At 35.0% G+C, this 26,797-nt stretch overlaps 1 protein-coding gene across 2 annotated transcripts in view; it reads right to left on the reverse strand.

Annotated features, from left to right (window-relative positions):
* Positions 1-26,797, reverse strand: part of PRMT3 (protein arginine methyltransferase 3) — a 137,054-nt gene that overhangs the window by 55,181 nt on the left and 55,076 nt on the right. For both annotated transcript variants that reach the window (XM_028117704.2, XM_028117705.2), the window contains exon 11: positions 11,630-11,708. In XM_028117704.2, coding sequence (XP_027973505.1) covers positions 11,630-11,708 — 79 coding nt within the window. The remainder of the gene's footprint in view (positions 1-11,629; positions 11,709-26,797) is intronic.

The following is a 26,797-nucleotide window of genomic DNA, read 5'->3' on the forward strand; positions in this document are numbered from 1 at the left end:
TTGCGTGCTATGTCACTGATAAGAAGTTTCTCAAGTCCTCCCTACAGGGGCATGTGAGGCAGATGTGATAGCTGCACTGGGCTAGAGTACTGGGTATGGGGCTAGCATGGACCGTTGAGTTACTTCTCCGGTCCTCCTCTTCCACCTACACAGGGTAAGTCTCTTGACTGTGTTTAAAGTCCTGACTAATAGAAATTCTTCGAGGTATCTGATTTGTTGCTGACTATGCTGAACCAGCAAGAGCTTGAGCTACAGGAAAGTGTGTTTAGTTTCTTGAACCAGATCCTCAGATGGGAAACATTGAAGCAGAAACAGAATTCTAAAGTAACTTTAGATATCTGGCAACTTCTTTATGGATCTTTTGTTGGACTTAGTAAGACAATCATACAAGTTTCCCACATTTTGCCCTGTAACTCCATCCTTAAAAAGGAATATAGTTAGGGTACAGATCAGGGATCAGCAAACATTTTCTGCAAAGTAACTATTTCTGGTTTTGTGGGCCATATGGTCTTTGTTGAAACTATTTATCTTTGCTGCTAGAACTGTGAAACCAGCCACAGACAATATGTACATAAATGAGCTTGGCTATGTTCCAAGAAAACTTTATCTACAAAAACAGGCAGCAAGCCAGATACGTATATCCCTGATATAGATGTGGGAGAAATGGATGAGGGAGGTCATTATCAGAGCCACCATATTGTACTACTTCAGGGAGTGCCATTCACACTATAGTCTATGGGAAACTGAATATCCTTCTGAGTCTTGTAGTGCACAGACATTCAAGTTACTTAACATAGCTCAGAGTTCTTTTATTTCAGATATTATTAAAAATCTTAGTGAAAAATTTAAAATATCATTAGTCAGGGGCTGGCAAACAATGGCCCATGGGTCAAATTCAGCCCCCTGACTATTTCTGTAAACAGTTTAACTGGAACATTGCTACTCTCATTTATTTACCTATGGTCTATGGCTGCACTGTGTTCTAGAGGCAAAGCTGAGTAGTTGGAACAGAGACTGGAGGGCTTACAAAGCTGAAAATATTTATTGTCTGGTTTTTGTAGAAAAAGTTTGCCGACCTCTGGCTCTATATCAAGCACTATGATATACTAGTAATATTACTAAGAAATAAGGATAACTTTTTCACAAGGAAAAACTACAATTTACTAAAATAAATTTAAAAAACTTTAAAAATATTTTGGTAAGAAGAAACGGAATATGACTTTACTTTTTCTAGTGTTGAGGTACATTTTTCAAGGTAGTTATATTTCACAAAGATACAGAAAATTATGGTTTCTTTATTTGCTAGCATTTAGAAATGAAATTATTTTTTATCTTTGTTAGTAAGAGGTATGAATATTCATAAAGGACCTGTAATCAGTGTTACAGGTCAGTTTAGTTCCATATCCACCTCCTCACAGCTGGCTAAAATTTTGGGCCACCTGCCAGAATCTTGACTAACCCTTTACCTTCACATTCTGACACATTTGTCATTTGATTTTTGTCCGATAGAAGCATAATTGAGTAATTATACCTTCTTGTAGGTGAAATTAACAAAGCGCTGATTGGACAAAGCACCCTCTTAACAGACCATTTATAAATTCATGGCTTTGACATCTGTGTCCTTCTCGATTCACTGCCCAGAATTCATTTGTCACTAGAACAGCTCACATGGTGAATAGATAAAGATGGGAAATCCTTTATCCCTTAGAAATGCCTCACAAACTTTGGGACACTAAAGGGTAAAACTGAGATGCATAAAGAAACAATTCCTAGTAAGTACTGGCATCACTGCATGTATATAAATAACCAGAGAGTAAAAAGGTTTAGAACAAAAGGAGATAATAAGTCAAAATAAACTATTCTTTTCACAATACACGCTAACAATATGGAGAAAGATTTTAGTAAATTAACAGTTAATGACAAAATGATTGATATGTATAAAGGGAAGTATACTACTAAGCTACTAAATCAGCAAAAATTCTGAAGTTGAATAAGCTTAAAAATCAATTTCCAATTTATTTATTTATTTTTTAAGATTTTATTTATTTGACAGAGAGAGACACAGCGAGAGAGGGAACACAAGCAGGGGGAGTGGGAGAGGGAGAAGCAGGCTTCCCGCAGAGCAGGAAGCCCGATGCGGGGCTCGATCCCAGGACCCTGGGATCATGATGTGAGCTGAAGGCAGACGCTCTACAACTGAGCCACCCAGGTGCCCCTCAATTTCCAATTTATATAATAAGGATGTCTTAAAAAATTAATTCTTATTTGGAAATTGGAAACATTTTCCCATCATTAACTTATAGTGACTAGGCCCAGCTTAGCTAGCTGCAATATACACTGAAAAATTATGTATTGAAAAACAGTAGAAAATGATACTACTGCAACATCACTGAACAAAACAAAAATAACAAATGTGGGAAAAACGCAGATTTAAGATAAGAAAGTAGACAGTGAATTATGGAAACACTAAAGGAAATCTCCAAGCACTATGAACCACAAGCAGTGGCTGATTACCCTGAGTTGAACTATGTGAAAGTCAAGTCTTGATAGCATGATGCTTAAATTCATTTCAGTACTTTTATAAGGTATAAACCTAACACTAATCTCATTTTGCCAGCTATAGTTCACTTCACTGTAAATCTATAGTTTACCAGACGTAACTCAGGAGGGGAATTAACCTTTTTGAGCAACCACTTCATTTCAAGCATCCCATTTAATGATTTTGATTCTATAAAGCTAGATTTATCTAGCTTCTAATCCTTTTACAGGTAAGAAAACTGAAGTTGGTAGCAGTACAGTACCTTGCCCAAATTACCAGTCTTAATCAGCTAACTAGGTTAACTAGTTATCTGACAAAGCAGGGATTCAACATAAGGTCTACTTGTAAAATCCATATGCTTTCCATTATGCATGATGCTACATTTTATGCTTTTCAAATGGAAGAAAGGGAAAGAGGAACCCCATTTTCCCAAGGTAAATGGGCACTTGTTGAAAGAGAAAGAGGAAGGTGAAAGGGGTTGAGAAAGACTGGAGATTAATAAAATTTCAGGGCAAAGTGAGGAAAATGGAAACATTCAGCTTTACTTACTTATTAGAGCTGAGTTAAGGAAGGAGATCATGGTACAAAAAGAAACACTAAAAAGGAAAGCAAGCTAGTAGAAACGAGGGAGCAGTGAGTAAGCTGTGCAGTCCAGCTTTCCACATAAAGTATAGCTAGGAAGGGACAGAAGCACATGGGGACTTTGTAACAGAGGCAGTTTATTAGCACAGATCAGGTTTCCAATGCAAATTCGCAGAACTGTGGAGAGAGACAGAACTATTGGTGAAGCATATACACCTATATATCTGGCACTCTTTTTAGCTGCCCCCTTCTGAACTATTTGTGAAATTCTCTATGTTACAAGGCAGGGTCAGCCTCCCTCTATGGAGGCTGAAAATGACAGAAGCTTGCTTTCCCTCTCTCCCTTGTAGGTTAGGCATGCACATATGACCTATATCCACAAATGAATGATAAGCACCTAAAATTCTGGCTACTTCTCAGAGGCAGAAATGCCTACTGTTGGTAAGATCAGCAATGTAATATGTCAGCTAGTGCCAATATTAGGGTAGTGGTATTACTTCTAAACCGGCCTGTAACATAATTTTAAAACATTATTCCTGGCTGTATAACCTTCCAGCCTGGTTTTCTAGTTCTCACAAAAACTTAATAAGCCACCCTACCTACTTTTTAATAAAGTCCTACTCTGTTGAATAGCCAAGATAGATTTCTATTTCTTCCAACAGTAATCTCGAGTGATACAAAGGAAAATATATATTTCAAATAAATTCTAAAACAAACAAATTCTTAAAATAGGACTCCTCCTACATTTTGGTTCAAAAGGATCTGATGTGGGGCCCAAACATCCATATTTTTAACAAAAGGCCCAGTGATTATGATGGTCTGTCAAGATCAGAAAACAGTAAGTTAGGAACTGACGGCCTTGGTAATTGTGCATTGTACTGGACGTAGTCCTCAACTTCATAATCTTGATAATTACAACTCAAAGATGTATATTCTGAAGAACCCCAGAAGAAATGTGAGTCTAGTTTTGTGAGGGAGAAAAATCTTTCATTTTGCTTGTGATAAAGGCAGTAAAAACAACATTTTTTTCTACTAATATGGAAGAAGATATCTCCTATGATGACCTCCTAAATGTTCTATGCAACAATTATGATTTTACAAAACTATTACCAGTTCTGAGGAAGTTTCAAAGAAATGAATTATTTCTATATGCTCCTATCAGACCACAATTTTAATCTGACCCATTCCTGAGAATGTCAACCCTGATTACTTGATGAAGGTGGAGACTGCTATGCTTCTACACTGAAATTTACTCTTTTTGTAGTTAGTAGCTATTTTGTGGGGAGGTTCTTTGAAACTAGGTAACTATCCCATTGTTAATCAAACTTTCAGATTTTTCATTCATTCATTTATTATTTTAAAGATTTTATTTGTTTATTTGACAGAGAGAGACACAGCAAGAGAGGGAAAACAAGCAGGGGGAGTGGGAGAGGGAGAAGCAGGCTTCCAGTGGAGCAGGGAGCCCGCTGAAGGGCTCGATCCCAGGACCCTGGGATCATGACCCAAGCCGAAGGCAGATGCTCAACGAGTGAGCCACCCAGGCGCCCCCTCATTTATTTATTTATATATCAATGGACTTGTTTCCTATTTTATTCAAAGAGTTACAGCACCTCCCACCCCACAAATTAAAGGTAGAAAGTATGGAATGGTAGAAGTAAAAAACTGTATTTGCAAACAACATGACTGGTCACATAGAAAAGCCTAAGGAATTTACAAAACAACTACTAGAACTATCAAGTAAACTTAGCAAGGTCATAAGATACAAGGTTAATAAACAAAAATCAATTGTATTTTTGTACTGGTAGTAGACAACTGAGAAATGAAATTTAAAAATTTCCACCTGTAAAAATGACAAAAAAATTTAAATACTTCAGAATAAACTTAACAGGGGCGCCTGGCTGGCTCAGTTGGCTGAGCGTCCAACTCTTGATTTCAGCTCAGGTCATGATTTCAGGGTCGTGAGATTGAGCCCTGTGAAGAGCTCCATGCTCAGTGCAGAGTTGGCTTGATACCACCCCCACCCCCGTCCTGCTCGTGCACACACAACACACACACTCTCTCTCTAAAAAGATTTTTTAAAAAAGAATAAACTTAACAGAAGATGTGAAAAATCTCTAAATTGCAAATTACAAGATAATGCCAAGAGAAATTAAAGACTTTAAAAAATGAAAAGATATATTGTGTTTATGGTTTGGAAGACAACACTGTTAAGATGCTAATTACTCTCAAGTTGATCTACTCATTCAAGCCAATCCTATCATAATTCTAGCAATCTTGTTAAAATTGATAGATTGACAGATTCAAAACTGGTAAGATTATAAAATTTATTTTAAAAAAACACACACACAGACACACACACAAGGACCAAACTGCCAAAGCAATTTACAGTAAATAATTATTATGGTATTGATGGAAAAAGAGAATTACAGATCAAATGAACAGAATACAAAAATATACCCACACATATATGGTCAATTAATTTTCAGCAAAGATGCCAAGCAATTTATGGTAAAGGATAATCATTTCAACAAAGAGTGCTAGAACATATTAACATCTATCCTTACCTCATGCCATAGACAAAAATTAATTTGAAATGAACCACAGCCCTAAATGTCAAAGCTGTAACTTCAAGATAAACACAGGAGTATACAGTGAAACCTTGAGTAAGACAAAGATTCCTCAGATTGGACATTTTTCTTAATAGGGCAGAGACTGAGGACATTTTTATTTTTTTTTTAATATTTTATTTATTTATTCATGAGAGACAGAGAGAGAGAGAGAGAGAGAGGCAGAGGGAGAAGCAGGCTCCCAAGGAGCAGGGAGCCCGATGTGGGACTCGATCCCAGGACCCTGGGATCATGACCTGAGCCGAAGGCAGACACTTAACCATCTGAGCCACCCAGGCGCCCACTGAGGACATTTTTAAAAGTCATCTGTATTCCTTTTCTGTGAGCTGCCATTCAATTCTTTGCTCAATTTTCTATTGAGTTTGTGGTCTTATTTGTAGGATCTATTTAAGTGTTAAGGAGATTAGCTTTTTGTTGGTGACAGGAATTGAAAATTTTTTCAGTCTGTACTTTCTTGTGTAACTTTGCATATGGCGTACGCTGTCATTTAGAAATTTATTTATATAATCAAATTTATCAATCTTTCTTTCAATAAAGGCCTCTGAATCTAAGTTCTTATTTAGAAAGTTTCCCTCCCCAACTTTGTATGTCTCCTTCAGGTATTTTTATCCTTTTTTTTTTTGCACTTAATCTTGACTCATGTAATATTTATACTGTGTGGATTTTTTACTTTATAATTTATTGTGTTTTCTTTTTTAAAAAATATTTTATTTATTTATTTGACAGACAGAGAGAGTGAGCACGCACAAGCAGGGGAGGAGCAAAGGGAGGGGGAGAAACAGACTCCCTGCTGAGCAGGGAGCTTCACACAAGGAGACTCAGGGCTTGATCCCAGGACCCTGAGATCATGACCTGAGCTGAAGGTAGACACTTAACCTACTGAACCACCCAGGAGCCCCTATGTTTTCTTTTTTTTAACACAGAGGGCTACCTAACTGTCTCAACATAATTTACTACAGTAAATTATATGATATACCATATATTATTTGGTTTATACCAGGATTCTCAATTCTGTTCAATTCATCTGTCCATTTAAGAACATTGTTTTAATTATTGAGGCTCTGTAATGTTTTAAATTTGGTAGCACAAGTCTTCCTGTCCCCTGCTCCCCCTGCCAGTACCCTTCTCAGTTTTCCTTGCCATTACTACCAAAAAATTTAAAAATCCTAATTAAAAACACCAAAGCTGTTTGTTGGAATTACATTACAATTTTATAAAATTTATCCCATAAAAATATCAAATATTTTTGAGCATAATTAACTCTCATGTACTTATCTATCTTCAACAAATGTCAATGGTTTTGGATTACACTAAATTTTAAATTAATTTTGGGAAAATCAGTATCCTTATGGTACTGATTCTCTTTTTCTAAGAACATCTATCTTTCCATTTATTTATCTTCCTTCTTTTAGTAGTAAAGCTGCTGGCATATAAGTTTTGCTTATTTCTAATGATGTTATTTTGTAGCTCAATAATGTACTAAATTATTTTATTATTTATCATTTTTCAGTTGATTCACTTGAAGTGCCTCGGTTTGAATCAGAGAATCTATAAATAGAATTAGTTTTCTCTCCTTCTTGATTTATCTTCTATGTTCTTTCTCTTTTCTAATAGCACTGACTAGTACCTCTGGTAAAATATTAAATAATGGTGTAATAGTAGCCACCTAAATCCTGTTTTGACTATAGAGGAAATGTTTTTAGTATTTCCCCATTAAACATGATACAGATTTTCACCTGACATAAATATACTTTGCCATATAAGCCAGTGTCTGATTATTCATATTTTCTCATTAAAAAAAATCAAGAATGTAAATTGTATTTTGTCAAAAACCTTTTAAGTATCTATGAATATGGGCATGATTTTATGCCTTAGCTCTAAGTCCTACTCATATGATTGATTATATAATATTTTGCTCTAATTTTCTCTCCCTGGTATCAATAACACCATGATTTCTACTTTCATTTTGAGGGCATTTGCTTAACTATCTTTTTTTCATCCTTTTAACTTTTCCAAATAATTTTGTTTTAGATGTGCCTCTCTAAGTATATAAAATTGGGGTTTTTTTGGTGATCCAAACTGAAATTCTTTTTCTCTGAATAAGTGAGTTTAACCCATTTACATTGATGGATACGAAAAACATTTTTTGATCATACTCTACCATTTTATGTTTTTTTTTTTTTGTATTTGTAATTTCTGTTTTCTTTTGTTTTTAAGTAGTTCACTACATGGTCTTTTTTACTTTTTCCTCAGTATTAGTTCTTATATTTAGGAAGTTTTGTGTTTTTGTTTTAGTAGATAACTTCGTAATTACATTATAGAATACCTTTGGTACTCTATTTTCAACACTATTTATTAATCTCCTATCAAGAACAATGATAAAATTAGTATATTTCTTTATTCCTCCCCTTCTCTTTTTTTCATAATTTTTTTTTAAAACTCAAAAGGTAGATGTATTGATGATACTAACAGCAAATACAGAGGTGGGCACAGAGTTAGTACACAGCTTTAATATATTTTTTGGGAGTTAGAAATCAAACCATGTCATAATCCAATTGACTTCAAGGTGGGAAATGGTACTTCACTTTTTTTTAAATGTCACTTTTATTAACGTATAATTTACACGCAATAATAAAACTTGCTCTTTTTGGCTTTTTCGGTGTATTATTCTACATGATTTGATAAACACATACAGTCATGTAATCGCCACCACAATCAAGATATAGACAGAATCTTTCACCACAAGCTTCACCACTAAATTTAATCAATAGTATTATTTTAATATTAACTCTGTAGTGCTAAATTTGCTTACAATTCTATTACTTGATTTGTCACCTTTAAATAAGAGTCCATGTATTCCTGCTATTAAAGATAATGCAACTCAAGTATATACACTTCTTCCTACCTTCCTCCTGCATTCTCGTTCCAATTTTTGTAAAATACAGTATTTGACATTGTTAGGGTATAAAATACATACATTCTTTGTAGTCATCCTAAAACATACATTTGTTTTTGTCTTAATTCTAGTTGTAAAAATATGCATAGGTCACAGTGTATCTTTCTTTCCCCCCAATTTTTAATTTAAATTCCAGCTAGCTAACACACAATACAATATTAGTTTCAGGTATAGAAGTTAGTGATTTATCACTACATACAACACCCTGTGCTCATCACAAGTGCCCCTTCTTATACCCATTGGGTATTTAACCCATTCCCCCCACCCACAGCAAATCATTTCCTTAGTTTTCCTCTTTATCTATATCCTAGCTGAATGTAAAACACTACAGTTTCTGAACACAACTAGTGCTTTATAAATCTTAGCTAAAAATAGTAGAAGCAATCTTTAGTAAATACATTTTCATTAACTTTATAAAATTATTTTTATTAGTAGTAACAGCAGTAAATGAGTACCTCCAAAATACTGCAGAATTTGCTTGGTGATAACAGGGAGAAGAAATACTTTGGCTGACTGTGTTTTATAAAGGACTTCCTTCATACCATTGTATATATAGTGAGACATAAATTGAACGTAAATTCATGGAAAAATATCAGTTGTGGTCCCTTCATGCTTTTACGAATCTTTAATATTTTCCCTCTCTCATAATTCAATCATTCTTTCTAAAATCATTACACTAATTGCTTAGTAAATCTTTCTTTTAGAAAAAACATAAAGAAAAATTTGCTTTGTAACAGAAGAATGAGCACCTAGATGACTGGAGATATTCATCAGGCATACTCAAACACAAAATAAGCTAAATAGTCTACTTCATGTTACTCATTTCTGACTTTGCCTTCTTTTCTCTTAAAAGCAACATTCAATAGCACAGCCTAGGCAGTTAAATGCTGACCTCTCTTCAATATGCCTCCAGATTACCTTAGTGCTAATATTAGGTACATAAAAATATGAAAAGAACTAGACTTAGGAGCCTCCACTTTATCCCTGATGATGGGAAATACTCTGCTACTGTTTAATCAACTATAACCTCATTATTTTCATGCTGTAAGTTCTTAATGAATTTCATCGAGAGTTCAATTTAAATATATTAAGTTGCTGTCAGTCCTTCAGTAAGATCAATGAATACCATTCAGGGAGGTGTGGAAACAGTTTCTTGAATCTTCCCTAGAACTTCAAGGTAAGAATCAGATTCAATAAAGTACACTTTAGTAGGGAAACAAAAAGGAATGTTGAAAAGAACACGAATATTGGAATTGGCAGATCTCAGTTTTTAAAAAAAATAGTCAAGGCTTGACCACTTAATATGTGTCCTCTAGGACACCTTTGTTTCTAAAATTCAAAGGGCTGTTGTGAGGATTAGACATGTAATAATATAAATAAAAGTATAGTTTTTGGCAGCTAGTAGACAATCAACAAATGGTAGATAATAATTAGTTTCAGTCATTAAGTATAACAGTCATTTAAAAAAAGCCACTGCAACTATAAAAAGATATAGCCAATTTTTGTAGGGTAAAGTATATCTAAAAATTCTAGCCAGGTTCATGTCAGAGATCAGTAATACATCTTGAAATGCTTGCAGAAAACATAGTGATAAAATAAATCAAAGTATTTTGAAAAAGATAGGCAAACCATTTAAAAGCTATTATAAAAGACTTCTATTGTACTGGAGAATTTTCTGTGCTTTAGGTTTTGGCCTCACTGATTTTTACTGTACCATAATTGCCAAAGTGATTTCACAGAATATGGATGGGCAAGAGGCATAACTATGATCAGGTGCTTTATGTCACTAGTTCAAAATGTCCAATTTTCATCTATTTTTTTAATAATAATTTTTTAGATTTTAGATTTTATTTATCTATCTGAGACAGAGAGAGAGAGAGAGCATGAGGGGAGGGGAGGGAAAGGAAAGGGAGGGGCAGAGGGGCAGGGAGAAGCAAACTCCCCACTGAGCAGAGCTTGATCCCAGGACCCTAAGACCATGACCTGAGCTGAAGGCAGACGCTTAATCAACTGAGCCATCCAGGCGCCCCTTTACATAACAATTTTACCAACTGTACTCTGACCACAGAAACCATTTGTTGATCTTGAAGCTTTGAGAAAGTGAAGGTTCAGGGAGAGATGAATGAAGGGAGACAGATGCTATTCAATTCAGTTTTAATGATTTGATTAAATAAACTTACATGATGCTCTATCTATGTTCCAGGAGCAGTAGAGCTTGTTCAAGAGTAAAAGATGGACAAAACATAATCCCTGCCCTGAAAAGGACTGTTTGTATATAACTGTTCATAGCAGAAGGCTTATAAAAACACAATCTCAAAACATACTCTCATTTAGAGTATACAGAATTAATATGAGAAAGCTTTCTAAATTTATTGCGATCTAATAAAAATACTGATAAAAAAGTCCAGTATGTCCAGTATAAAAGTACTGATTGGGTATGCTGCACTTCATAAACTTAGTAGAAACCAATCACTTTTTAAATGTTCTCATTAAATCACAGAGATGACAGGTTTATATATTTAGTGAAGTCATGGAAAATTTTCCAGTACAGTAGGTAATAGCCAACCTAGTATGTAATACTCTATTGGGGAAAAAAAAAGACCAAATGTCATAAGGATTAAAAATCAAAAGGGGTTTCTGTTAGATTTTCATTTCAACAGCAAATAGCTTCCAAAGCTAGTCCTACCACTAGTATTTTTATAAAAAGCATTCTTGAGATACCATTAACTTGAAGTCCTGCATATCTTCTATAATGTTCTACTACCAACAGTATAGTAAACGACTGTCTTCAAGCTTCATCTAATGGAAACATCTTTCATTTCTATTGGGAATTTTTTCAGTCATGCATAGTTTATTTGAAATCCAAAGGTTCACTTGATTCTGCCAGACTGAAATTACATTATTAAAACTAGAATTTTTACTCACCTGATCCTCCTTTTGCCAAGTATTTGTTCTTCGCATAAAGGACAGAATCTAACATAGACTCAAAAAGAAGAAAATAGCCCTGCATAAAAAACATAAAAAAAAAAAAGATTTAGAAATGTGTAATCAATATCTTCATTAAGTATATCAATTTAAATATCTGGGCTACTCTTTTTACAAAAGATATGCTTTTGAATCTACCACATAATTTTCTGCAAAGTTTGAAGTTACTTTTTGCATTAAATTCTCCAAGTACATTTAAAAAAATCAGGTCAGGGTATAAAGTGGACCCAGAAAGTTTATTATGGTCGAATGTACTGAACCTTCTTAATCTGTGCTTCCACTTTCTAGACCATTGTTTCTTCCTCATTAAAAGGAAAATCTGAGATAGAAATTGTTAATGTACCCTCTAACTCCCTGGAATATTGCAATATTAATTCAGACAGTGGTTCTCAACCAGATTTCTGTCCCCTGGAGGACATCTGGCAATGTCTAGTGCCATTTTTGATGGTCACAACTCGGAGGGAAGGAAGGGTGCTACTGGCATCTAGTAATATAAAGCCAAGAAATGCTGATAAACATGCTACAATGCACAGGAAGTCCCACAACAAAGAACTGTCCAGTCCCAAAAGTTGAAGGGCTAAGGTTAAGAAAGCCTAAGTCTAGAACAGCGTTTCCCAAAAAGCTTCCTGCCCAGTGACTTTCTCTTTCGTTAAAAAAAAAAAAAAAAGGAAGGAAGGAAATCTTTAAGAAACACCAGATGCTTTATCCTCATCTTGAGATTCGTAATGCACATTAGCACACTGACAGATCTGGGTAGTGTTATGGTAAAAAGGTCTACTGAACATATCTTAACCATGTTCATAATGCACATTAGCACACTGATAGTTCTGGGTAGTGTAAAGAGGTCTACTGAATATATCTTAACTGTATCTTAACGTAACATGGTTACGTTTGTAGGTTTGCCTACAAACCTTTTTTTTTTTTTTTTTTTCCTATTTTACACCTATCAGTATCTTGCACAACTAGTGTTCTATGTTCATGAAATACAGCCCTGGAGTACGCCAGATTTTAGAGACCAGTAATGAATCCTCTACCAAGAAAGGATAACCATAGGGTGCCTGGGTGGCTCAGTTGGTTAAGTGACTGCCTTTGGCTCAGGTCATGATCCTGGAGTCCCGGGATCGAGTCCTGCATCGGGCTCCCTGCTCAGCGGGGAGTCTGCTTCTCCCTCTGACCCTCTTCCCTCTCATGCTCTCTCTCTCAAATAAATAAATAAAATCTTAAAAAAAAAAAAAAGAAAGGATAACCGTAGCACAGGTGAAAAGAAAATTTACCACTACTGGTATAATGAGTAAGGGATCAATGACAGCTTGAGTCAGTCTTTCTCCTTTGAGAGCCTATCCCCCAACTACCCAGAGCAGTAGGAAGAGTCAAGTGCTTAGCACATGAAACACTTTCTTACTGCTTAGAGTAAACCAACATGAATTCTGCCCTAATGACAGCATTCTAAGTTCTCACTCATTTGTTCTGTGCACAAATAACTGTTTGACAGGATAAATGCAATACTCTTTAATCACATGAACAAAGACTTTTTATTTATTTTTTAAAGAAGAATTTATTTATTTTTATTTTATTCATTTATTTGACAGAGAGAGACACAGCGAGAGAGGGAACACAAGCAGGGGGAGTAGGAGAGGGAGAAGCAGACTTCCCACTGAGCAGGGAGTCCGATGTGGAGCTCGATCACAGGACCCTGGGATCATGACCTGAGCTGAAGGCAGACACTTAATGACTGAGCCACCCAGGTGCCCCGAACAAAGACTTTTTAAAGGGGTCTCTAGAAGAGGAAAAACCTGCAACTTGGGATGGAAAATCTTCACAAGAGATTATTATTATTATTTTTAAAGATTTTATTTATTTGAGAGAGACAGAATGAGAGAGAGCGAGCATGAGAGGGGGGAGGGCCCGAGGGAGAAGCAGACTCCCTGCTGAGCAAGGAGCCCAATGCGGGACTCTATCCCAGGACCCTGGGATCATGACCTGAGCCTAAGGCAGTCGCTTAACCAACTGAGCCACCCAGGTGCCCCAAATCTTCACAAGAGATGAACAGCACATTTAAATTTATAGAAAATGTAGCTCACAAGCCTGAATCGCTTAAAAAAAACCTAATTAAACTGCCACTAGCAACTCTACATTGATGTTTACCCAATCCCAGCAACATACCAATTCATTGAAAAGAAAATACTTGCCTACAAAAGAAAGATTAGCAACAAAGCCTTTTCTCAATTTGTTTACATCAGGAAAATTAAGGATTTGGTGGAAACTGTTCTGGTTAGAGTATCTCTGTAATACGTCTAACTCTTACAAGTGTGTTTACTGTTAATATCATCTGTGTATTCAAAGAACAAGGAACTTCTGGAAGTCAACTAAGAAATCTTTATCAATCTGACATAATTCATGCAGACCTATGCACACAACTGCTTATAAATAAGCATTCATCTGTTAATTAAAGTGAATTTTAATTGATTCCAAGGAATTATTAAAAGAGAAGTATTCTATTTACCTTCTATTACTTCTTTTTTCAGACGAGCCAAGACTATGTATATGTGTGCACAGACAAAGGAAAAAGATCAGCTGGTAAAACATGTTAATAGGTTGGGGAAAAAACAGTCCTTATTTGCAAGATTACTGCATGTTAAAACATTAATTAAAATAAATTAATTTACATTTTGATACAAACTTAAGTATTCCTTATAGTCCAGTCTTTTTTGGAAGGGGGCAAAAAAAATTAGTTTGTCATTGATTTGGCATTGTGTCAAACTGTTTTTAGTATTAACTTTCAAAGTAGTTGGCAAAAAAGCTAAGTATTTTGCTTCCCATGTCCAAACTGTCTTACTTCCATGTACCACAAATACACCAAAGTCTTTTCCATCAGTAACTGAAAGTAGCTCCTTCTAACAACATGCTTATTTACTGCATTTATGATAAAGTTATTATTAGCTATCTATCAGAGATTAAATTGTGGCGTATTTTAAACTGGTGCTAAAGTCAATACCAATAATATAGTGGTGAAAAGAGTGCACTCCTGGATTTAAATCCCAGCGGAGTCCCTTTCTCTCTTTTTTTAAAAAGATTTTATTTATTTATTTGAGAGAGAGAAAGAGAGAGAGAGAGACCATAAGCATGAGTGGGAAGGGGGAAGAGGACGGTGGGGCAGGGGGAGAGGGAGAAGCAGACTCCTTGCTGAGCAGGGTGCCTGCTTTGGGGTGGGGAGCTCGATCCCAAGACCCTGGGATCACGACCTGAACCGAAGGCAGACATTTAACTGACTGAGCCACCCAGGCACCCCAAGGAGTCCCTTTCTCTATATGAATTTGGACAAATTAACATCATTGTACCACAGTTTCTTCATCTGTAAAGGGACAGTTATGGTATTCTACTTTATAAGGCTGTTCTGAAGATTACATATGTTAACACATATAAAAGTTTAGAAAAATAAATCTTATTATTTTAACTTAAAAAATTAAGAGCTATTTAAAAAATATATTTAAAAATATGCTTGTGATAAGAACATATTATGAGCAACTCTATGCCAGCAAATTAGATAACCTGGAAGAAATGGGTGCATTCCTAGAGATGTATCAACTACCAAAATTGAACCAGGAAGAAACAGAAAACCTGAACAGACCTATAGCCACTAGGGAAATTGAAGCAGTCAAAAATCTCCCAAGAAACAAAAGCCCAGGGCCAGATGGCTTCCCAAGGGAATTCTATCAGACATTTAAAGAAGAATTAATACCTATTCTCCTGAAACTGTTCCAAAAAATAGAAATGGAAGGAAAACTTCCACTCATTTTATGAAGCCAGCATTACCTTGATCCCAAAACCAGACAAAGACCCCATCAAAAAGGAGAATTACAGACCAATATCCTTGATGAACATGGATGCAAAAATTCTCACCAAAATACTAGCCAATAGAATCCAACAGTACATTAAAAGGATTATTCACCACGACCAAGTGGGATTTATCCCTGGGCTGCAAGGATGGTTCAACATCTGCAAATCAATCAACGTGATATAATACATTAACAAAAGAAAGAACAAGAATCATATGATCCTCTCAATAGATGCAGAAAAAGCATTTGACAAAGTACAGCATCCTTTCTTGATCAAAACTCTTCAGAGTATAGGGATAGAGGGTACATACCTCAATATCATAAAAGCCATCTATGAAAAACCTACAGCGAATATCATTCTCAATGGGGAAAAGCTGACAGCCTTTCCCCTAAGGTCAGAAATGCGGCAGGGATGTCCACTATCACCACTGCTATTCAACATAGTATTAGAAGTCCTAGCCACAGCAATCAGACAACAAAAAGAAATCAAAGGCATCCAAATCGGCAAAGAGGAAGTCAAACTCTCACTCTTTGCAGATGATATGATACTGTATGTGGAAAACCCAAAAGACTCCACCCCAAAACTGCTTAGAACTCATACAGGAATTCAGTAAAGCAGCAGGATATAAAATCAATGCACAGAAATCGGTGGCATTCCTATACACCAACAACAAGACAGAAGAGAGACAAATCAAGGAGTCGATCCCATTTACAATTGCACCCAAAACCATAAGATACCTAGGAATAAATTTAACCAAAGAAGCAAAGGATCTGTACTCAGAAAACTATAAAATACTCATGAAAGAAACTGAAGAAGACACAAAGAAATGGAAAAACGTTCCATGCTCATGGATTGGGAGAACCAACATTGTGAAGATGTAATGCTACCTAGAGCAATCTACACATTCAATGCAATCCCCATCAAAATACCATCCACCTTTTTCAAAGAAATGGAACAAATAATCCTAAAATTTGTATGGAACCAGAAGAGACCCCGAATAGCCAGAGGAATATTGAAAAAGAAAAGCAAAGCTGGCGGCATCACAATTCTGGACTTCCAGCTCTATTACAAAGCTGTCATCATGAAGACAGTATGGTACTGGCACAAAAACAGACATATAGATCAATGGAACAGAATAGAGAGCCCAGAAATGGACCCTCAACTCTATGGTCAACTCATCTTTGACAAAGCAGGACAGAACGTCCAATGGCAAAAAGACAGTCTCTTCCATAAATGGTGTTGGGAAAATTGGACAGCCACATGCAGAAGAATGAAACTGGACCATTTCCTTACACCACACACAAAAATAGACTCCAAATGGTTGAAAGACCTAAACGTGAGACAGGAGTCCATCAAAATCCTAAAGGAGAACACAGACAGCAACTTCTTTGACCTCAGCCGCAGCAACTTCTTCCTAGAAACATCACCAAAGGCAAGGGAAGAAAGGGCAAAAATGAACTATTGGGATTTCATCAAGATAAAAAGCTTTTGTCCAGCAAAAGAAACAGTCCACAAACCCAAAAGACAACCGACAGAATGGGAGAAAATATTTGCAAATGACATATCAGATAAAGGGCTAGTATCCAAAATCTATAAAGAACTTATCAAACTCAACACCCAGAGAACAAATAATCCAATCAAGAAACGGGCAGAAGACATGAACAGACATTTTTCCAAAGAAGACATCCAAATGGCCAACAGACAGAGGAAAAAGTGCTCCACATCACTCGGCATCAGGGAAATCCAAATCAAAACCTCAATGAGATACCACCTCACAGCAGTAAGAATGGCTAAAATTAACAAGTCAGGAAACGACAGATGTTGGCGGGGATGTGGAGAAAGGGGAATCCTCCTACACTGTGGGTGGGAATACAAGCTGGTGCAACCCCTCTGGAAAACAGTATGGAGGTTCCTCAAACAGTTGAAAATAGAGCTACCATATGATCCAGCAATTGCACTACTGGGTATTTACCACAAAGATACAAATGCAGGGATCCGAAGGGGTACGTGCACCCCAGTGTTTATAGCAGCAATGTCCACAATAGCCAAACTGTGGAAAGAGCCAAGATGTCCATCGACAGATGAATGGATAAAGAAGAGGTGGTATATATACACAATGGAATATTATGCAGCCATCAAAAGGAATGCGATCTTGCCATTTGCAATGACGTGGATGGAACTGGAGGGTGTTATGCTTAGTGAAATAAGTCAATCAGAAAAAGACACGTATCATATGACCTCACTGATATGAGGAATTCTTAATCTCAGGAAACAAACTGAGGGTTGCTGGAGTGGTGGGGGGTGGGAGGGATGGGGTGGCTGGGTGATAGCCATTGGGGAGGGTATGTGCTATGGTGAGCGCTGTGAATTGTGCAAGACTGTTGAATCACAGATCTGTACTTCTGAAACAAATAATGCAACATATGTTAAGAAAAAAGAAAAAGAAGAAGATAGCAGGAGGGGAAGAATGAAGGGTAGTAAGTCAGAGGGGGAGAGGAACCATGAGAGACGACGGACTCTGAAAAACAAACTGAGGGTTCTAGAGGGGAGGAGGGTAGGGGGATGGGTTAGCCTGGTGATGGGTATTAAAGAGGGCACATTCTGCATGGAGCACTGGGTGTTATGCACAAACAATGAATCATGGAACACTACATCAAAAACTAATGATGTAATATATGGTGATTAACATAATAAAAAAATTTAAAAAAATATGCTTGTGAAGACTAATCAAAATTTTAAAATTATATTTAATAAATTAGAGAATAAAGCTTTACCAGCCTGGCCAAAATCATCTCGTTTGTTTAGTCAATGGTCCTATATTAGAATCCATGACTCAGAACTGGAATTCCTGTTTTTTCTTTTTCCAGGGGTCTAAGAGAATACATTTTCTTGTGTCACTTTTTTTCAGACCAACCAAGACTATGTATATGTGTGCACATACAAAAAAATACAAAACACTCAAAATTTCTTTACATTAAGAAATAGAATTTTAAAACCCAATAAAAGTAATTTGGTCACATTGGCCAAATTAGTGCCAATTCCAACTTTTTCTTCTCACAAAGATAATCACAGGGATTTTTTTCCCCCCCAAGACAAAAAAAAAGAAAATCAGTTTTATTTAATACTTCAAATTTTGGTATTTGCACTTAAGATGCTCCCATATGTCTGCTTCTATTTAAAATAGAAAACATCAATAAGCATTTTTCCACATACCCTATGATGATTACATTAGCTAAGCTTACAATTCTGATCAAACCATATTAGAGATAGTTCCTAAGATTTTAACTATTCAAATGACCTAATTTTCACATTATAGACATCAACACTAGAAAAGTTAAATGACTTAAGTCACATGACTGGATGAATAATACTGGACAATTTTTTGCTCCCCTTACAAAACCCTGGTTTTATGATTCAATTCTTACTGCTGCTAAACTCAACAGTAAAATCAAGTGCAAACAAACAAAAGAAAGAAGATAATCATCCTTGGCAGCAAAAATACCCTTTCATAAATGCCATGTTTTTCCTTCCCATTTTTTCAGTCAGTCATCATTACTGATCAGTGAATTTCTGAAAGCAAATAATCAAATGCTTTTGTTGATAAAGGTAAAGGATTTAGCTCAGTTCTTGGCATAGGGTTAACATATAAAACCTATGAAAGACCGTACCACGTGATTCTTAAATTTGGTAGAAGGCACTATGTGGGGTCAGCTACCATGTGGTAGAATTGGCCTAACATGGATAGAAGCAGAAGGCTAATTTCTTCTTTCATCTTTCCCCATTTTTATCCCCCTTTTCTCTCTTCATTGATGTACAATTAACAATGGTATTCTGTATCTATATTTTTTACTTCAGTATCAAAGTATTGCTTATGTAAGTATATGATGAGGCTTCTATTCTGTCAAAGTAGTTTGTAAACCTTAACTTAAAGACTAGCTGAACTAGTAAATCAACAGAAAAGCATTCCTTCAAACCAAGAATAGATTCACATTTCTTCACATTTAGTCTTCAGTGAAGACTGACAATTTTATTGGTCATTCATTTCACTCAGCAGTCAGATTTCTGCTCAATTATTACCTCCTCAAAAAGGATTTACCTGATGTCTCCACATAAAATATCATCTTTTTTCTCTATCAACCTCCATCTCTTTACCCTACTTTGTATTTCATTGTGACCCTCATGAATTAAAATGTGGTTTATTTTTGTGTTTAACTCTTGACTAAAATGTAAGCTCCAAGAGGAACAAAGATTTTATCTATACTGTTTAAAGCTATATTCCTGAGGGCTACAAATGTGGCTGGTAGACAGCAGGAACTCAGTATGAAATTTTTAAATGAATAAAAGAATAAAGAGTTATTAATATCATACCTCATTATATTTGTTAAAAATGAAACAGTACCTACTTTTTCTTATTTTTCTGGTATTTAATAAAACTGGTTATTTTAAGCTTTTTTTTTTTTTTTTTTAAAGTAGGCTTCATGCCCAGTGTGGAGCCCAATGTGGTGCCTGAACTCACAACCCTGAGAACAAGACCTGGGCTGAGATCAAGAGTTGGATGCTTAACTGACAGCCACCCAGGCACCCCTAAAACTGGTTATTTTTAAATGCTGTTTGCTTTCTAAAATTAAAATTCTCAAAATAGCAGTGATAATTGCTGACTTTTATTGTATTAGGTGTCTTTATAAGGATTATTTAAATCTTCCTAAAGCACATTATTGTTTTTTCCATTTAACTGATAAGGAAATTAAGGCTTACAAATGTTAAATAGCTTAAAACCATAGGACTTATAACAGTCACAGAAATAGCTGAATGACCCAGAATTTGAACCTTGGTCTAACTACAGAGTCACGTTCTGAATAACTATCCTATGTTGCTTCTTAAATATATTTACCTAATTAAAAATAAGATTTAGTATTTGTATTATATACTACCTTTGTAATTAAGGACTCAAGTGTTCTGAAATGGAAAATTTCCCATAAAGCATATTAAACAAGATTAGAATTTATAATAGGTACATGATTCGTAATATGTCACAGTGATAGCTTAGTTGGCAACTGGCTCTTAGCCACCATCCATTATGAAAATTATCAGTTTAGAAAATCCATGCAAATATTAGAATATATGTAGAACCAAAATATGGTATCTATGAGATAAATTAACATATCTAGCTTTAAATACTAGCAGATGAAAAGATTCATATATGTATTGCTAACTGTTGTCCTTTCTCTCAACTTTCCATTTTGTTAAACTTCGTTTTACTATAGGCTCCCTACGTGATAGAATAGCCTTTAATTTCCTGGGAACTGTCCTTGATTCTGAACCAAGGCATTTATTACTGATATCAAAAGGAGCTGCTCCAAATGTCCGGCTCATCTGCAGTGTAATTCAGACTGTAATTTCACAGGCTGCTGCCTCACCTGTAGGGGTGCCATCTGGAAGAGAATTACACCCAATATTTTCTCCCATGATGCTCATGGGGCACGCTTCTTTCCAAAGTGATTTACTTTTTAAAATTAAAATTTGCATTTACACTTCAAAAATTAATTACTACAAAAGGTACACATTGGATTAAATCTGGGACTAAGATATTATCATTATTCATTGAAATGTGAACCTTATTTTTAAAATGTCTGTTCATATCTTCTGAGAATAAATTAATGATAAAAGAAACTTGTGATACCTTCAGTATAAGGTTTTCTCTTTTTTTTAGTGCAAATAAGTGAGTTACTGATACACTCTTAAGCGTAATTAATTATTTAAAAAAAGAGAGGCAGGGGAGAGTTACAGATAAAATGAAGAGTTAATCCGTAGAAAGTCTAGTGACAAATACTCAATAATTTAATTTATCTAAAGATAAAAATAAAAGATTACTTCTAACAAAGAAACAAGGCTATAAAATCTAAACCCAATTTTTATATTTCTGAAGCATAATAAATATTTTATGACACTTTTTTCCAATACTACTCTCAATTCTATAAAATTTACTGTAGATAGAACTGTTATCCAATGTGGCTGGGACTACTAGTTGGTTGTTAACTGAAAGCAATACATTTTAAGAAAAAAATACAAATAAATGTAGATATGTTTACTAATACTCTTTGAGGGGGAATCTATTAATTAGGATCTTCACAATCTTCCTTGCAAAAACCACACTCATAATGGATTGTAATTTCCAGTTTGGGTTATTTTAAAATAGAAAAAAGAATCTAAGGGTATGGAGAATCTCTGAGTTCTATAATTCCCAGCTTCCCATTTCTATTCTGTCACAGTCGTTTTACTCACTACTTAACAGGAATCTTTTTTACAATCCTGTTCAATAGTTTAAGTTAATATTAACTGATATTATGCAAAGAAGCAGGGAAACAAACACAATAAGCTCTTGGTAAACCTGTAACAATTAATAGGAGCAAAACAGGAGCAGCACACTGAAGGTAATTTATCAGCTTTAAGTGTTCAGTTAGCCATGGAATCTAGCATGTCATACAGAGAGAATGCAGAACATCATTAATTTATTGAATGAAATGCAGACTGGTTAAGGACGTGTCTATTGTATATCCATGTGACAAAGTATATTCTTAATGATGACACCTTTTAAGGAAAATCTTCCTTGATGTCCCATACTAGGTCAGGTGGCCTTCATAATAGGATCTCATTTAGAAATTGAATTACTATCAATGCACAGGAACGAGAACTTTAAAGCAGGGTTTTTCAACGTTGGCACTACTGACATTTTGGGCCAGATAATATTGTATTGTAGAGGCAATCCTGTCCATTGTATGATGTGTACTAGTACTCCTGGCTTCTACCTACCAAAGGCCACCAGCACTCTCCTCCTGTCTTTCTCCCTCCCTAACCCCCCCAACTGCTGTAAAAACCTAAGACGTTTCCAGACATTTCCCAATACCCAAATATCCCCAGGGGGGCAAAACTGTATACCCTTCACCACTGAGAACCACTGCTCTAGACATATCCAAAAAGTAATCAGATAAGCACTTTCTCCTAATCTGTAATGCTCTCTGCTAAAAATGTACCAAACTTAAGTTTTTACAGGATATAATGTAACCTGTTTATTTCACCATTACATTTATAATAGCCTTACACACTGAATACCTGAATTGTAGTTTTTTCAAAGATTCCCCAGTCTATCCCTTGACTCTTTCAACTTAAAATATGCTAATGCTAATGAATTTATCACAAATGTGATAATGAAGATACCGAGATACTGAGGTATCCTCCTTACTGACAGCTCTACAATGACTGAGACAGATACTACACTTGCACACTTGGCAAATGCAAGGTGGCTGACATTATCAAGCAACAAGAATATCTGTATGTTTTGCATTCACTTACTGTAGAGTAAGAAAAATAACGTTTTGAACATGTATATGTACACACACACACAGACAACGTTTCAATGTTTTATGTATTTGGCCAAGATAAACTTCTTAAAGCAGAATTTCTGGATTAAAGGACATGCACATTTAAGATTTTGATCTGTATCATCAAAATGCCTCCAGAAAGACTTACAATTTTTATTCCCACATCTGTCTAAGTGAATTAAAGACTTACATATAGCTTAAAAAGATATAAAGTTTGTGGAGAATATTTTCATGTTCTGGGGTGGGGTGGGAGTATTAACTATAAAGAAAAAGACCAATAAGTTTGACTAGATTAAAATTCAGAACCTCTGTTCATCAAAGAACATAAAAAGAATTAAAAAGAGTTTGAAAAGATATCAAACACACACATATCTTTACTTCCGACAAAGAACACTAATCATTAAGAAAAAAAAAGGCAATCCAAAGGAAAATGGACAAAGAATTATACACAATTACTTCACAAAACAGGAAATCCAAAGAGCCAAATTACATATAGAGATGGTGAACTTCATCAGTAATTCAAACACAATAGAAACTACTACTGACTAGCAGAGTGGCAATAATTACAAAGTCATACAATGTCTAGTGTTGACAAGTCTATGGAACAATAAAAATTTTTTTTACAACTTTTAGAAAAGTTTGGCATCATCTAGTAATGCAGAAGAGCAGCACACCCTGTTATCTGGCAATTCTACTTCTAAATATACAGGTAGAAAAGCACGCTTGAGTGTAACGGCATACATGTACCTGTATACAACAGCACTATCATTTGTCATGGTGAAAGGACTGGAAATGATCCAGTGTCCACCAACTGCAGAATAATAAACATACTGTTATATAGTCACACAATAGAATAAACAAAAATGAAAATGAACAAATTATCCATACTGGCAATATTGATGAATGTTACAAATGTGACTTAGTGAAGAAAGCAAAAAACTATTTTTTAATACAAAAACATATTTATATTTTGATTCCACTTACATAAATCTCAAAAACTGGAAAATATAAACTACACTGCCTTGGAATGTAAATCTAAGTGGCAAAAACATAAAGGAAGCAAGTAAATGATTACCACAGGGTCAGGAGAGTGGTAACCTCTCTGGGATGGGAAAGAAGTTGTAACAGATACAATTAAAAGATAAAAAGTTATTTTAAAATATTTGAAAAGATATTGTAAGAGACATCTGAAGATGAAATTAGCATACAAAGATTATCTGAAGAAAGTTGAAAAGATACTTGACAGCCGCTTTCTATATTTTGATCTAATGATTATACAGGTGTTCATTATATAACTATTTCTTACACTGTGTCTGTAAGTTTATGCTATCTTCTGTGCATGTTGTATTTCACAACTTATTAAAAGGAAGATTTTATGACTAGTTATATAATATGCAATAGTCTGGGAGAAGGCAAAAGGAACATACACTCAGATCTGTTTATAAATGTTAAAATGTGTCTAGAATAGTATACAATTAATTGCAAAAATGCTAAAGTAAACTAAAGGACCAAATTTAATAGGGACAAAGGACAATACTTCATAATGGTAAAGGAAAAAAAAAAGCCAAACTTTATCAATAATACATAACAATTCTAATGTGTATGAACCTAAAAACTACATAAAACTATCCATAAAACTATCTGAAGCAAAAACTGACAAGTGAAAAGAGAAACAACTCCTGAACTATCAGTAGAAACTGCATTCTTCTTCTTTTAGTAGTTAATAGAACAGATACTTAAAATAATAAGCACTTAAAGGATGTGAATCATACTATCAACCAACTTGACCCAATTGACAATTATATAACAGTCCATTCAACAACAGCAGAATACACATTCATTTAAATGAATGTAGAACATTCAACAAAACAGACCATATTCTGGGCCATAAAGCAAGTCTGAACAAATTTAATGTAATGATAATACAGACAGTATGTCCTCTGATATCAACCAAATTAAATCATAAATCAGTAACAGAAAGATAACTAAAAAATTTCCAAACATTTAGGAATTAAATATACTTCTAAATAATTCATTCATCAAAGCAGAGATCACAGGGTAATATTTTGAGTTGAACAAAAAATTTGTGGAATACAGCTACAGTCATAATGGGAAATTTATAGATTTAAAAGAGATGAAAAAAGCAAGGTGTAGAACAATATGCAGAATATGCTTACTCTACACTAAATATAAGGGTGAGGCTTGTCATCTATTTTGTTCACTGCTTTATCCTGCCAGGTACATAGCAGCCTCATGTTTGTTAAAGAAATGAATCAATATGCCAAGAGGTAGAGATATATGTTATAACGTATTATAATGTTTCAGGAAGGATACACAAGAATTTGGTAACAGATTTTGTTGGGGAATCAGTGTAAGTCTTGAGTGGTAGTGTAAAGACAAGATGAAATTTGTAACTTCTGTGTAATTATATAGTCAAAAAGCAATAATAAAATTTTACATGTATATAACAAATATTTGTCAGAGCAGCTATTTCATTATTACTTCACCTGATCATTACCTCCCACGCAAGAAGAATGAAAATAGTAGTAGTAGCTACCATTTATTAAGCAACTATTATGTGCTTGCTACTCTCCTGCAAGACTATTTCCTCCCTCTTCTCATACCTCACAACATATAGTTCTCACTTCTTAAGTGCCATGGACTTCTGGAGAACATAACAGCACAGGAGATAATTCCTTCTGCATACTCTTCTAAAGTTCAAAAAACTCCTGTCATATTAAAAGTCTTTTCCCCACTAGATGGCACTCTCACCTAATGAACAAAAGACTGACAGTCAAATTGGTTCTCTTCCTCAAACTGCAGCAAATGGTCCAAAAAGCAAGCCTATCAAAGGCAAAACTGGAGGTGCCTAGGTGGCTCAGTTGGTTGAGTGTCTGACTCCTGGTTTCAGCTCAGGTCATGATCTCAGGGTTGTGAGATCGAGCTCCACAGCAGCGTGGAGCCTGCTTGAAATTCTTTCCCTCACCCTCTTCTGCCCCTCCCTGCTCACATGCTCCCCCCTCAAATAAATAAATAAATCTTAAAAAAAAGAAAAAGGCAAAACCGAATCATCTCAAGATCTTTCCAAATGCACATATGGGTCTTACTCCAGAATTACAGAATCGGTTTCCAAGGATAAGGGTATGAAATGCAATATTAATTTTTACTTTTTAAAAAAGTTTTTATTTATCCAATGTGGGGCTCAAACTCACAACCCTGAGATCAAGAGTTGCATGCTCTATCAACTGAGCCAGCCAAGTGCCCCAATAAATATTAATTTCTAAACATGTTCCCAACCCTCATACCAGTTGAAAAAAAATCTTAATTATAACTGGATATTCTACTTTAAAAATTACAACTAAAGTATTAGATAGTACTTTATATCAGAGTACATACACACACACACATCTAACAACATATAAAGTATATGCTAACTTTTGTGTGACAAGAGTGAAAATATAAATACATACATATCTAATATTTTTTCTAAAAAGTCAAAACCTTATAAAAAGGTTATTCACTAAGGGACAAAAGAAATAGAATCACATCATTTCTTCATAATTAAAACACAAAATTAAACTAAGTAAAGCAAAAAGCAATGTCCCAAACTGAAGAACAAGGAAATAAATAAATCTGAGTGTATGTCGTGTTGGTGACATACTAACCTGTGAAAATAATTACTTCAAATGACTTTCAAACACAGTAGTTAGACTGTATATTTCCCATGAGCTATATTCTAGAACAAAAGAAATTACAAAGAAATCTTCAACTGCATGTAGAAGCCTTACTGTTAGTAATAAAGGTGGTATAAAATTTGTAAAACTACAATGGGCAATTACATGATAAAGTCAACAAGTATTTAGCATTATCTTAGAAATCAAGATTTTCTGTA

This window comes from Eumetopias jubatus, unplaced genomic scaffold (assembly GCF_037043125.1).
Source record: "Eumetopias jubatus isolate StellerSeaLion01/CBP00866 unplaced genomic scaffold, mEumJub1_p1.0 scaffold_13, whole genome shotgun sequence".
Taxonomy (NCBI): domain Eukaryota; kingdom Metazoa; phylum Chordata; class Mammalia; order Carnivora; family Otariidae; genus Eumetopias; species Eumetopias jubatus.